Source organism: Pantherophis guttatus, chromosome 1, assembly GCF_059756535.1.
Source record: "Pantherophis guttatus breed Tessera chromosome 1, ASM5975653v1, whole genome shotgun sequence".
In the NCBI taxonomy this organism is placed as follows: Eukaryota; Metazoa; Chordata; class Lepidosauria; order Squamata; family Colubridae; genus Pantherophis; species Pantherophis guttatus.
In genome coordinates this window covers 297,857,808-297,872,531 of record NC_142063.1, presented here as the reverse complement: position 1 = coordinate 297,872,531, position 14,724 = coordinate 297,857,808, and the positions used below count along the sequence as shown (strand labels likewise).

General features: G+C 36.8%; 1 protein-coding gene across 9 annotated transcripts in view; it reads right to left on the bottom strand.

Annotated features, from left to right (window-relative positions):
* Positions 1 to 14,724, bottom strand: part of ESRRG (estrogen related receptor gamma) — a 473,251-nt gene that overhangs the window by 60,588 nt on the left and 397,939 nt on the right. For all 9 annotated transcript variants that reach the window (XM_060692488.2, XM_087883184.1, XM_034427822.3 and 6 more), the window contains one exon: positions 6,188 to 6,298. In XM_060692488.2, coding sequence (XP_060548471.1) covers positions 6,188 to 6,298 — 111 coding nt within the window. The remainder of the gene's footprint in view (positions 1 to 6,187; positions 6,299 to 14,724) is intronic.

Sequence of the window (14,724 nt, the reverse complement as noted above, 5' to 3'; positions counted from 1 at the left end):
CTTCAGTTCTACACTCTACACTTCTATCCCCAATTCTTCTCATCATTCCCTCTTTTCAGCATCTTTTACCTCTTTTCTTGATCTTCAACTGAAGCTCTACCTCAATTCTTCTACCTCTTATATTCAAATGAAGCTCTACCTCAATTGTTCAGATTGTCTGTCAAACTTACAATTTTAACAAATGCCACATGCCCACCCCCAGTTGCTCTTTTCTCTGCATAATCTGGCTTCAATCTCCTTTGTCTGACTAGTTATTCCATGGTTGCTGGACCCATTCAACCAATCCTCCCCATTCAACCAATCCTCCCCATTCATTCAGCATCCCATATTTGATCAGGAAAAGAATGGAAGAAGTTGTTATAATCATAATCCTATAGGAATGCATGTGATCAGCTAACTTAAAAATTCATTTACAAGGTGTTATGTGGAAAAAAACCCCAAGAGGAAGATTCTTGAAGGTACTTATATTCAGATGCCAGAAGTCCATATTTTAACCTTTGGAATCGGATAATGTCTACCAATTCTGATACTTTCTGAAAGTAAATTTTAAAAATTAATAGAGGTTAAGTTTATCAATAGGTATTAGAATATACCCTTGAGAGCTGTTTACCTTAGAAACAGTCTGAATCACCAGCTATAAATCTAAAATATTTGTTGCTAGCTAGCTAGTGGGAGAAGGCTGAAGTCTTGTTTCTGAACTTCCTAGATGAATTTGATTAGCTAGGGATGTTCTTCTGTTCTTAGAAAAATCTGAACAGAACCGTACAACTCATAATATGCAGATCTTTTTAGACATAAAGTTAAATGTAGGAAAAGCTATAGATCTTTGAGACCTTATTGCTACCTAATGTACAAATAGTTGTACAAATGAACCAATAGAATACAGCTCCACCAATCCTAGAAAAAAATAAATAAAACATACACACTAAATTTAGAAGATCGTACAATTAGACTGAATATTACACACAGGAACCAACTTAAATTCTTCATACCATATTTTCATTTGCATGATGCACATGATTTCACTTCTAACAAAATGAAATTCAATGTAGAGAAAAGTAAGGTCCTACATTTATGGAAGAAAAACCAAATGACAGGTATAGAATAGGTGGTACCTGGCTCAATAGTAGTAACTGTGAGAGAGATTTGTGTGAACAATGATTTAAATATGAGACACAGCAGTGTGTTGCAGCTGCCAAAAAAGCGAACACAGTCTGGGCTGCATTAATAGAGGGATAGAATCAAAATTCCATGAAGTGCTAATACCACTTTATAATGCCTTAGTAAGATCCCACTTGGAATATTGTATCCAGTTTTGGTCACCACAATATAAAAAAGATGCTGAGACTTTAGAAAAAGTAGAAAGAAGAGCAACAAAGATGATTAGGGGATGGGGGAAAAAACAGGAAGAATGGTTGAAGGAATTGGGTATGTCTTATTTAATGAAAAAAGGACTAGAAGTAACATGATAGCAGTGTTCCAATATCTAAGGGGCTGCCACAAAGAAGAGGGAGTCAACCTATTCTCAAAAGCATCTGAAGGCAGGACAAGAAACAAGGGATGGAAACTAATCAAGAAGAGAAGCAACCTAGAACTAAGAAGAAATTTCCTGACAGTTAGAACAATTAATCAGTGGAACAACTTGCCTCCACAGATTCAACAATGGAGGTTTTTGAGAAGAGATAGGACAACGATTTATCTGAAATGGTATAGTGTTTCCTGATTGAGAAGAACTATGGTTGGCCTGGAAGACCTCCAAGGTCCCTTCCAAGTCTGTTATTCTGTTACTCATGTCATGCAAATATTTGATTTTAAAAGGAACACTGCAGTTTGTGGACAACTTTTTCACAGCGATATTTTATAAAGATAAATTTTTCAGCTTTAAAGAGGAAAGGGGGAGAGAATATGACTTTAGGAACAGGTGATATATTTAAGATCCTCAGGAAAAACATCAAATAAAATCCTTCTAAAAGTCATTGAAATACATAAATTCATGTATGCACAATACTGGTTGAGCAAACCAATACTGGTTGCACAATACTGGTTGAGCGAACTCTAATCTCCTGCTTGATCAAGTTGAGAAAACCTGGGGGAGAAGAAACTATAATTTCTCTCACACTTTGAATTTTACTCTTTGAAATTTGAAAGTTTATAACAAATATATTTAAATATGTAACCACTATACCATGTATATACCATGTATTGAAAACATTCACAGCTTGGTGAAAACAAGGCACAGTTGCTGGTTGTGTTTGTTTGTTTTTTAATTTGATTTATATGCTGTCCTTCTCCGGAGACTCAGGGCGGCTTACAATGCGTTAAGCAATAGCCTTCATACTTTTGTATATTTTTACAAAGTCAGCTTATTGCCCCCACAAACTGGGTCCTCATTTCACCTACCTTAGAAAGGATGGAAGGCTGAGTCAATCTTGAGCCTGGTGAGATTCGAACTTACAGTAATTGCAGACAGCTGGTGTTAATCACAATGCTATCAGTCTGCTGAGCCACCAGGCCCTGTTCAGTGTTCAGCCTTGCACGCTAACTGTGATCATTTTTGTGTTTTTAATAATTGGAAAAAAGCAAGTTAAGCAAAGTTCTCCAACTATTTAACTGATTTAACCAACAACTTACATGCAGAGGTTTCCACCAGGTTCAGCAATAAAGCTTAACTATGTATTGAAATTGCAGCTCATTTTTTAAAAATGACAAAGCTCATTCCAAAAAGGTTTTTTAAATGCTCTGTTGTGTAATTTATTCTGGAGTTCTGATCTATTTGTCTCCAGCATTTTACAAATGTGTATGTCAGAAAGGTGAGGTATGTCAGTCCTTCATAAAACAAATGCAAAAGCCAATTGCAAGGCATTGCATCAAACATGCTTTATTATTATTAATAAGGGCTTCTTTGAAATGACAAGAGGAACACTAAGTCCGTAATGCATCACTTGTGAATGCTGTTGATGTGGGAGATGTAATGGAAAAGGGCTGTGTTAAAACTGAGGGTATATTCTACCTATTTCAGATCCTATACTCACATTAACAGAACAGACAATTAAAAATGGTTTTAATCATATTATTAAAAAAGCCTGGGAGATAGATGTTCTTATGTCTCAAAATTGCAGGAGCTCTGGCAACAAAATAAATATCCCATCCCATCCCACTCTACTACCATTTTCAAAATTGATTAATGATGAATATTTATATGATTTACAGATAATGGCATTTCAGCAATTTCTGAAAACCAATAAAGAGTTTTCCACTATAGTATTAAATTTTGATTGGGAAAAATTTGTGGTGAGATGGGCAGCAAACAAATTTAATAAATAAATAATAAATAAAAAGATACATACTAATGGAGATATTTTTATTACTGTAATTGATTGGCTTATCAAATATTGCTTTTTTAACAGTTTGCTCTATCTTCTATCGGTGCAGTGGTTCAGCGGTTAAGACACTGGGTTTGCCGGCTGGAAAGCTGGCAGCTCAGGTTCAAGACCTGAGTATCACATAAAGGGAGTGAGTTTATTTATTTATTTATTAATTAAATTTCTATACCGCCCTTCTCCAATAGGACTCAGGGCGGTGCACAGCCAAGATAAAAACAAAGCATACAAAATTTAAGAACAGTATTAAAATAATTAAATATTTTGGCCGAAATTAAGATAACCCAATTTAAAATCAATTTAAAATTTAACTCAGGCCAGCCCAGCTTGTTGAAATAAATAGGTTTTCAGGGCCCGACGAAAAATCCGGAGGTCTGTTATTATACGTAACTCTGGGGGAAGGTTGTTCCAGAGGGTGGGCGCCGTCACAGAGAAGGCTCTCCCCCTGGGGGTCGCCAGCCGACATTGTCTGGCGGACGGCACCCTGAGGAGGCCCACTCTGTGCGAGCGTACTGGCCGGTGGGAGGCTATTGGTGGCAGAAGGTGGTCTCGTAAATACCCCGGCCCTAAGCCATGGAGCGCTTTAAAGGTGGTCACCAACACCTTGAAGCGCACCCGGAAGACCACTGGGAGCCAGTGCAGCTCGCGCAGGAGAGGTGTCACATGGGAGCGCCTCGTCGCCCCCATAATCCCCCGCGCGGCCGCGTTCTGGACCAGCTGGAGCCTCCGGGTGCACCCCAGGGGGAGCCCCATGTAGAGAGCGTTGCAGTAGTCCAGGCGGGTTCCCATCCTCACCCCGGCTCCTGCCCTCCTAACAATTTGAAAGCATGCAAATGTGAGTAGATTAAATAGGTACCAGTTCAGTAGGAAGGTAACAGCACTCCATGACAGCAACATGACCACAGAAATGTCTTTTGACAGCACTGGCTCACTGGCTCAAACAGAGATGAGCACTGCCCCTATAGCCAGCAACAACTAGTGGAGTAAAATCTCCAGGGACTCCTTTACCTTTATCTACCTACCTTCCATAACAAAATTAGCAAAACAAAAACAAACAAACAAAAACAAACCCTGACAGAATCCAGAAAATCTGTCTATTTATTTCTTAAAAGCAATTTTACTGTTTCCTCGTTATATTTGCAAGAAGTTGATTTCCCAACAGTTGTGCTTCTATTTCATTGCGAAGGGGGTGGGAAATTAGGAATCTCTTACAATGTTATGTGAAAAGCTGTAAACTAGCTTATCTTCCTAACAAATTAGAATTGAACTAGTTACTTTCTTATACTGTATATAACACAACATACTGCTTCTCTGTTAATTCCAATGGACCTACATAGAAGATACGATTTGAAATTAATAGGAGTTGCAAAAAAGGGTGGTAATATTCTTTAGACAGTGCCTATTCGTTACAGTATGTCTTTCTCAGGACTTCTCACTTCTGTATTGCACTCTTTCAATCTCCTACATTTTCAATCCGGCAGCATTAACCGAAGTCTGTGCTAAATAGGCTTAATTGTGTGTGCATGGCCGAGCTGTCAGCAATTCAACTCAATGGCACAAGATAAAATAAATAAAAAGCTGGCAATCTGTGCATCCAAAAAAATCTAAACCTCTAATGAAATTAAACACTAGAGTTCATTGAATGTTATTGTATTATCAGAAAGTTTTTTATTATAATGCGCAAAATCTGCTTAATGCAACCTTATATTGTATTTACAGAGGGGTAGAACAGCTTATGTGGACTGCGTGGAAGATGCCAGATTGGACAATTGAAAGTATAATCAGCATAATGATTTTTGGAAAGGCAAAATGAAACGATGCCATATGTTCACTTAAGCCTTAATTTTATGTAAAACTGGTTTGTTTTTCCTCTGACATCGCTAAAATGCCCTTTCACTTACAGTTCAGAACCTATTTATTTGCTTTCTAGGTCTCCATATGGCTCATGCGTATTGTACCCAGCAGAGTTCTGCGCTGGGGAATGACAGGTGAAAAACAACGTACTGCTTTTTGACACAACCAGGTAAGGGCCTTCAGTGCAGCATTTAAAACCCTTTATTACATTTGTCTCAAATAGGGCATTTGTACCCCAGTGGTTTATGCCACTGCTTAATGGCAGCCAGCTTGCAAGTACCATATGAAAGAATTTGCATTTATTGCCAATTCCTCTTGGTACAGGGTATGCAATTGATTTTTATACCGTGGAGTGTTATTACATTTTCTTTAGGGAATTAGCATGCATGAATTTGTATAATTTGCAAAATCTTTAATTTTAGTTTATATCTTGCTTTTTAAGTACCATTTGGATGTAAGAAAACTCATACCTGTTTTAACTACACACACAAATAAACCCTACCTTAATATATTTCATAGTTGTAGCACGTTGCTGTTTTATTGAAATACAGGTAGTGTTTCAACCTTCTATTGCTATAAATTAATGAGGCTCCTAATGCATTTTCATTGAGAGGTTGAGCAGTCAAATTCATCTAGTTAGTGAAAACTACAACATTTCATTCTTGTAAAATCTGAGACTAGAAGCTTCAATGAACTAATGATCCTAGCACAACCCATTTTATGTACCAGTGAAAATAAAGATAACTTGGAAATGTAAAATTTGTATAGCATAAATTGGGCATTATGAAACTCTTACCCTCAAAGCGTATTTTCTTCAGTTATTCTGAAAAAGGAACAAGGTAATAAAAATAAAAAAAGACAAAAATTGTTTATTCAAGACAGTATGCCAGTTTGTTTCTATTCCTTCATGGATTGATGACATCACATGTTACACTGCCTTCCTAGATACTTACATGGCTTTTTGGCTGGCTGGACTAGTTGAGGATTCAGGTATGGACTATTTTCTGCATCTATTCTGCGCTTGTACTTCTGGCGACCACCACGTACTCTGTCTAAGCGCACTCCTAAACATGAAAAAAGAAAAGAAAGAAAAAGAAAGAAAGGTTTAATACAACTGAAATACTTTGTGCAATTATTTGAAAAATTTCAATAAATAAACCAAAATTTCAGTTTACTCCCTATTAAACTACAATCCCAATTTTATTTATTTATTTATTTATTCAATTTGTATGCCGCCCCTCTCCAAAGACTCAGGGCGGCTCACAATGCATTTAAAATCATTATAAAAAACATTTAAAAATTAAAACATTAAAAACATTAAAACTCATTCACACCATTCATGGCCAGATCTTGCCAGATCGCAAGAGCGAGATCAACGGCCCCAGGCCTGCCGGAAAAGCCAGGTCTTCACCGCTTTTTGGAAGGCCAATAGAGTGGGGATGATCCGGACCTCAGGAGGTAACAGGTTCCAGAGAGCTGGGGCAGCCATAGAGAAGGCCCTCCCCCACGGGCCCGCCAGCCGGCATTGTTTAGCTGATGGGACCTGGAGGAGACCAACTCTGTGGGATCTTACTGGTCGTTGGGAGTTATACGGTAGAAGGCGGTCTCGAAGATACCCTGGCCCTGAGCCATGTAGGGCTTTAAAGGTAATAACCATTTTCCAGTTAAAAAGCGGCTTAATATATTGTAAACATGGGATGTTCCTTGATTTTCAATGTGAAATGTCAAGAAAGTGCATCAATTTCCCATTTGAGAAAGATATCAACTATATTCCCTTCCTTAGTGCAGGGAGGGTTTCTTATCTCCAAGTTCTAAACCATGGTAGTGTTTGGGTGTTTTTATTCTGCAGGTAGTTCTGCTTGTTCTTCCCACAATGAAACGAGGCACAGCACAAGCATAGGATGTGGGGGCAGTTCTACTGGTGGTTTCTGTTTTGGTTGTCTCATAATGGTTATGATAAGAACAACAGAAAACTGGGACAACTTGGCTCTGAGAGTCTGGGAAATGTTGGAAGACTGATGACAATGTCTTTGGTCAAGTACCCTTTTAGAATTGGCCACATTGCAATTCCCAAATACAAAGCATTTCAAATAACCAAACAGCAGAAATAGTACAGAATAAAAATAATATTTTAAAATGATATCCAATATTTTGGAATAGCATTTCTTGGAGCATGGGAGTGATATCTTGCACAGTATAAAATTGCACTCCATACATATGGCAAGTGTTATGAAATTGAATTTCATAACTAAAGTTTAGGCAAGATTAGCAAAGGCAATATACAAACAAATATAACCCAAAGGATCAATACTTAAAAAGATAAAAGAAAGAGCATAAGAGCAATCTTTCATTTGAAACATTGTCCCGTATAGGAGAATAAGTTAGCATTGTTAATTTAAGAATAAAAATGCTAGCTAATGTTAATTAACACCTTAAATGAAATAATTTTAAAAATCTTAAATTATGCCATTTATGGAAAATAATGAGAGGAACAAGCATTACATATGCTGCTTTTTGAAGAATATAAATCTAGGAAATAAATAAATGTCTATTTTTGCTTTATTGATCACATTAAGGCTTTAATGCTATACTGTACATTACAGAAAAATGTAGATAAAAACCCTTGTAGCATTTGGACTGAACCATCAAAAGTGCACAAAAGTTTTTGAATTGTAATGTTGGAGAAAATATTTTGGACTTCAGCCAGTATAATATGAAATAAATTCAGGCTCAATGAAATTACAAAAAGGGAATCTAAAGCTTAAATATTTGGAAACATAATACAAAGGCAAGACTCCTGAAGACTCCTGATGTTTGGAAAAACCAAGATGAAAGGAAAAAATTGCATCACTGATGATGCAAGCTTGAATTTCCTAGAGGTCAAAAAAGCAGTTAATCTTGATAAAAGGATGTCCATTGGCTGGCAAGTAGAAATGCCTGAACAACAAAAACAATTTCCTTCCCTGTTTTTATTAAACTCAAACAAAAATATCAATTTCAATACATTAAAAATATTTTTGTTTGTCAAAAAGTAATAATGAATAATATTGTACACCACCCAGAGTCACTTCTTGTGAGATGGGTGGCCATATACATTTGATTAATTCAAAAATTTGACATAATGTTAAATGGGTCTGAAATTATTCAGCTCTGCAATGGTAAAACTAAATGCAGGTAAAGCTAAGAAGCAATGAAGTTACAAAAAGTGCATATCTATCAGCAAGGCAATTTTTTGGAAATGGAATCCTAAGTCATCAAAAAAGATAAAAGGTACGGATAATGTTAAAGCTTTCCTGCTCTACTGCTGAATTAACAATTAGCAAAGGGAAGTTGGTTTCTGTCTCTTGATAGCTATCTGCAGTCTGAAGCATATTAGTAAGGGCAGTGTAAAAATGTAAAGTGTGTCCATGAATGTGTCTTTGTACAGCATATAATGTTCAGAGGAGAAAGCCGACAATATTTTTGGAAGAAGAAAAAAAAATACTCATAATCCAAAGAACAATGAAATTGACTTCAAGACTTAAACACTGGGGTAGATAACTTTTTAAGTGAAAGAAGATTCATTATAATACTGCACAGAACAATATGAAAATCAGATGTTCTTGGAAAAATAAGGCACAATACTGATCAATTTACTGCATATAATCTCAAAGCTATGCCATGATCTTTAGTTTCCTGAAATGGAGAAGATGCCTCTTCTTCATTCCAATCACATTTGTTTTACAAGGAGAGAAAGAGAATAAAATCTTTTAGTTTTAACACCAATGTTCTTATTTTAACAATATGTGCTGTGAACTTATTATAAGATATTATATGTTTGTTTTAATTCTGTTTTCCATTTAGTTTCTAGAAGTTTTATATTATTGTTCATTGATTGTTATTAGCTTAATAGAGTTCATATGCAAGATGGGTAGCCATATACATTGTCTAAAACAATGGAATACATTCCTAAGAGGTCTGTAAGGGGCATGCATAAGCGCACCAGCATGCCTACGGTCCCTGTCCTAATGTTTTCTTTTATTCGTATCCTTTTCATGTATTTATAATTATGTTTACACTTGTACCTGTCATAAAATACATGCTTGACAAAATAAAATAAATAAAAAAATAAATAAATGTTATTTTCAAGCTCCTAGTCTAGTGTTACAGCCTTGGTATTTTCAGTGGTTTCTCATCCAAATATTAACCCTGTTCAACTTGTCAGTATCAGCCAAGTTTAATAGATTTTGCTACCTAGCTAAGTGCAAGTCCACGTAGAAAAGTCCATGGGACCAGCTGCAAAAACCTTCTTCAACCCTGCTACTAGGAGAGTATCCATTTTCCAACTAAACACAAAGAGACAGCTTAGGGATGTTCACTAATGCAGTGGAACAGATGATGTGGGGCTGCTACTATTGCCCTCCATAGACACCTGTAGGACCTGCTGTGTAAGGTGGTTACTTAACTCTTCCTAATGGAAGGGCTGTTCCTGCCAAGATAACTTGCTTGAAGCATGGATGGAAAAATAAGCAGGATAGATGTGATCTTAGAAGACCTGACAAGGACCTTGGAACACACTGTGCATAAGTAACGATTCTTCTCATATGCACACTTTTCCTAACATTTCCAAAGGGATTACTGTTCTACATAATTTCAAAAAGTTGAGGGCACGTGAAGCTTGGCATTCTAATCTGTGCCATTTACAATACAAATTAGATCACAAGTAACAGGTGACATGATTTAATTGAATGTCTTCCATCTGCAATGCTGACAAAAGGTAAATGGAAATAAATGAGTCTGGCAAGGCAGCCCTTGAGCCTTATGATACCCAATATCTTTTTTAAAAGAAGAGTTATCTATAAAACCGATGCTGACAGGCCTCCAACATTTTATTCCTGGACAAGATTAAATGAATGTTTTAATATGAGGAAAAAAAGGACAAATAACAATGTTGCCTTAAGCACGGAGAATTGCCATTATCTCCTCTTTAATGTAATTAAAGGAAAGTCATTACTCATGAAATAAAATAAATCCTTTTATTATCCAGGAGACCAAAATTTATCAGGTCCAAAATTTACAGCCACTGAATTATTAACAAGCAAGCACTAAGATTTCAGTTTTACACCCAGTTCTAATTACCCATTTACTTAGGATGATAAAGCATAGCTGGAGCTGTCTCCAGAATTTCAGAACTATTTTATATAGCTTGCCTGAATCCCATTGGTAAATATTTTTGCCACTACTGGGCAGCTGTTAAATTCATTTCAAAAAAGCAAATATGAGCAACCAAATCTTAATTAATTGCTTTATACAGTAATCCAGTGCAATATTAAACTATGTTAAGAATCAGCATAAATATGTCAGACCATTTCCCAACAGATCCTTAACAAACCTCTTCATGAGGTTTTTTTTTTTTTTGATTTATATGCCACCCTTCTCTGGAGACTCAGGGCGGCTTACAGTGCCTTAAGCAATAGCCTTCATACTTTTGTATATTTATACAAAGTCAGCTTATTGCCCCCACAAACTGGGTCCTCAATTTACCTACCTTAGAAAGGATGGAAGGCTGAGTCAACCTTGACCCTGGCGAGATTCGATCTTACTTTAATTGCAGACAGCTGGTGTTAAATTACAGTGCTTAGTCTGTTGAGCTATCTAGGCTCTTTTGATGCTATAATAGATAGGGATTCCTGAATTCTAGGGCTGAAATTGGACTTTTTTTTCTTTCTGACCTACAAAATTATGTAGAAATAAGAATATTAACCTAAACTGTACAGAGTAATCAGCCTTTCACTATCCAGATGTGATTTCAGACACTATTTATCAGAGCCTTCAGCTAATTCCAATTTAATTGGATGATATAAAAAGAGAGGTCAAGCTACCAATGGCTGCTAGCCAGGATGGGTTTAAAGTGCCTTCAGTATTATAGCTCATGATTAGGAAAGTGGTACCAGATTCAAGTCTTGTTTATGGCCACTGAAGCAACAAAATGCTAAAATGATACTACTGGTCTAGCAGGCGTGTTCTTATATTCTTAAATCCAAAGGCTGATGTAACTGACCAAGAAAAACCAAAGCAGGATCTATACAGCAGTAATGATAGAGTTGGTGTGGAATTGTTTCCTTCAGACAATCTAACTGATCTAAGCATTTCCCTCTTTTTACAGAAGGCAAAATAGAAAAAGATTGGGTTCATTTTTTTCTTAATGACCAATGCAAATAGTTGATTTCACATTTAAAACATTAAGCTTTACATGAACATTCAAGAAAAACAAAATGCACAGGTACAGTATATATTGTACCTTGCTCAATAGTAGTAATTGTGAGAGGGATCTTGGAGTCCTAGTGGACAACCATTTAGATATGAGCCAGCAGTGTGCAGAAGCTGCCAAAAAAGCCAACACAGTTCTAGGCTGCATAAACAGAGGGACAGAATCAAGGTCACGTGAAGTGTTAATGCCACTTTATAATGTCTTGGTAAGGCCACACTTGGAATACTGCATTCAGTTTTGGTTGCCACGATGTAAAAAAGATGTGGAGACTCTAGAAAGAGTGCAGAGAAGAGCAACAAAGATGATTAGGGGATGGAGGCTAAAACATATGAAGAACGGTTGCAGGAACTGGGTATGTCTAGTTTAATGAAAAGAAGGACTAGGGGAGACATGATAGCAGTGTTCCAATATCTCAGGGGCTGCCACAAAGAAGAGGGAGTCAAGCTATTCTCCAAAGCACCTGAGGGTAGAACAAGAAGCAATGGGTGGAAACTAATCAAGGAGAAAAGCAACATAGAACTAAGGAGAAATTTCCTGACAGTTAGAACAATTAATCAGTGCAATAACTTGCCTCCAGAAGTTGCGAATGCTCCAACACTGGAAGTTTTTAAGAAGATGTTGGATAACCATTTTTCTGAAGTGATGTAGGGTTTCCTGCCTAAGCAGGGGGTTGGACTAGAAGACTTCCAAGGTCTCTTCCAACTCTGTTATTCTATTCTATTTTAAGTTTTAATGTAATTTTTAAAATATTCCGTTAAATCCTAGAGCTCAAGTAAGTAAAATAAGATGAAACATCCATAGTTATGCCTAAATTTTAAGGCTGATTATCAAAGTTGACGTGAGTCTCCCATGGCCCCCACTGCTCTTTCTCTCAAAAAGAGACTGGGTACACTTGAAGCAGAACTTCTGTTCTTACCACCAGAAATACTTGCTTATGCTGTTTGATATCCCAAACTGAAATGTAAACACTTGAAAATATTTCCTTGTTAAGAATTCTTTGCTGGTATCAAACTAGTAAATTAGAAAGCAGTTTAGCCTTTCTACAAAGCTAATCTCCTACACTGAGGAGGCATTTAAATGGAAGGGGTATAAAGGCAAGTAATTAATCATTTACCAATGTTCTGAAATGGTACATCAATGAAGGACCATAAGGTAATGAGGTTGTGTGCATATATTAACTAAGATGTGCCATGAAAGAATACTAGCTTGGCTAAAGAAGCTTTGCTAAGAGCCCATTCAACTGCATGTCCTTTACTTACACTATGATGAATCAACCAACTGCCAATGGATATTTGTCCAATCAGTGACCACAAATGAAAAGTGATACTTCATGTCATCCATGAAAGAAACCTTAATCTTAAGAAGTTTTGTTGCTACAGTATTTAAACAGAACTTGACTCTGTTCTAAAAGAAATCTTTGCTTTTGAAAGAAGTCTAAACTAACTTCCTTCAGAACTATCAAGAACTCTTAAGTATAAAAATCAAGCAAAAATAATCTAATAACTATTGAGAGGCTGATTTTGAAAGTCAAAACATTCCAGGCTATGATCTTTATTGGTGGGGAGGAGAGATAAGAAACCACAATGCTAAAAATTTATTGAAGTCATTTGAAGGACAAGACTAGGTCTCGATTTCAAATGACCCTAGAAAAGTCTTTCCATTGAAAAGAATTCAAGTGATAAGCCAGTGACACCTCAAAAGAAAGAAATCTAACAGTTAAGTTCTGGACCATTTACTAGCAAGTCACATGAGATATGAGGAGATCGAAATAAAATTCATTACAGTAATCCAACTGTGAAGTACTGATAGCATGAAATCAGGATCTCAGTATCAATTTTGAAAATAATATGCAGCTGAGCATTTTTTCCCCCCATTTATGAGCTAGAAGCTTTGGGATGCATTCAGGGATCCAGAAAGGGGGAAAAAGATCCTTGTGATTGACATGAATAGAAGAACACCAAATGCATGCTCCCGCTACAAGAATTTAGGTTCAAACCTCTGTCCAGAAAACAGCACTCACCGCAGGTAGCAAAAATCTGCTACTAAATTGTCTGATTGCATACATTTCAAGTAACATGTCTTTTTATTGTTTATTTATTGGTTCGATTTATATGCCGCCCTTCTCTGGAGACGCAGGGCGGCTTACAATGCATTAAGCAATAGCCTTCATACTTTTGTATATACCTGCTTAGTAGGGCTTTTGCCCCCCCCCCCAAGCCTGGTGGAGGGCCTGGTGGCTCAGCAGACTGATAGCAGTGATTAACACCAGCTGTCTGCAATTACTGTAAGTTCGAATCTCACCAGGCTCAAGGTTGACTCAGCCTTCCATCCTTTCTAAGGTAGGTAAATTAAGGACCCAGTTTGTGGGGGCAATAAGCTGACTTTGTATAAATATACAAAAGTATGAAGGCTATTGCTTAACGCATTGTAAGCCGCCCTGAGTCTTCGGAGAAGGGCGGCATATAAATCAATTTTTTTTTTAAAAAGCGGTGTTCTTTTTATACAAAGTCAGCTTATTGCCTCCAGAATCTGGATCCTCATTTTACCTATCTTGAAAGGATGGAAGGCTGAGTCAACCTTGAGCCTGGTGAGATTTGAACTTACAGTAATTGCAGGTAGCTGGTGCTACTTAACAGCACTATAGTCTCCTGCACCATCAAGGCTCTTCTCTTTGAACATGTGTTATATTTATGTACAGCAACCTCTTGAATTTATGGAAAGCCTAAAATTTCTGTCTATACAGAGATCACAACTTAACTGACTCATAAACCACTATTGGCCCAATTTATTTATGTAGTAACTGGAACAGAGTTCACCCTGCACCCTTCCCCTCCTCAAAGGTTGGTTTAAGAAAAGGTAGAGATGGTAAAATCAAAGTATGAAGCACAGAATAGTATCATTATTTTCATAAAACTTTCATGGATATGTGGACAACTACAAATATCTAGTAAGGGCAGTGGGCAACCTAAATGATTTTAATTCATTATATAATTTATTTATGTTCAACTTAGTTTTAATAAAGTACAAAAAATGCCAAGCGCCCACCAATTTGTTCTCAACCTAGGAAAATAAATATCATGTGTATACCAATTTGTTCTCAAGCCAGAAAATCAATATCACTCCACCAGCCAGGATAATGCAGCCATGGCCAACTGGAGCAAAAAATTCTTCATTGATCAGTGCACATAAAGGAGGGAAATGAGGCAGGACATCACAGTTTCCTTTGCCTTTCAGTCCCTG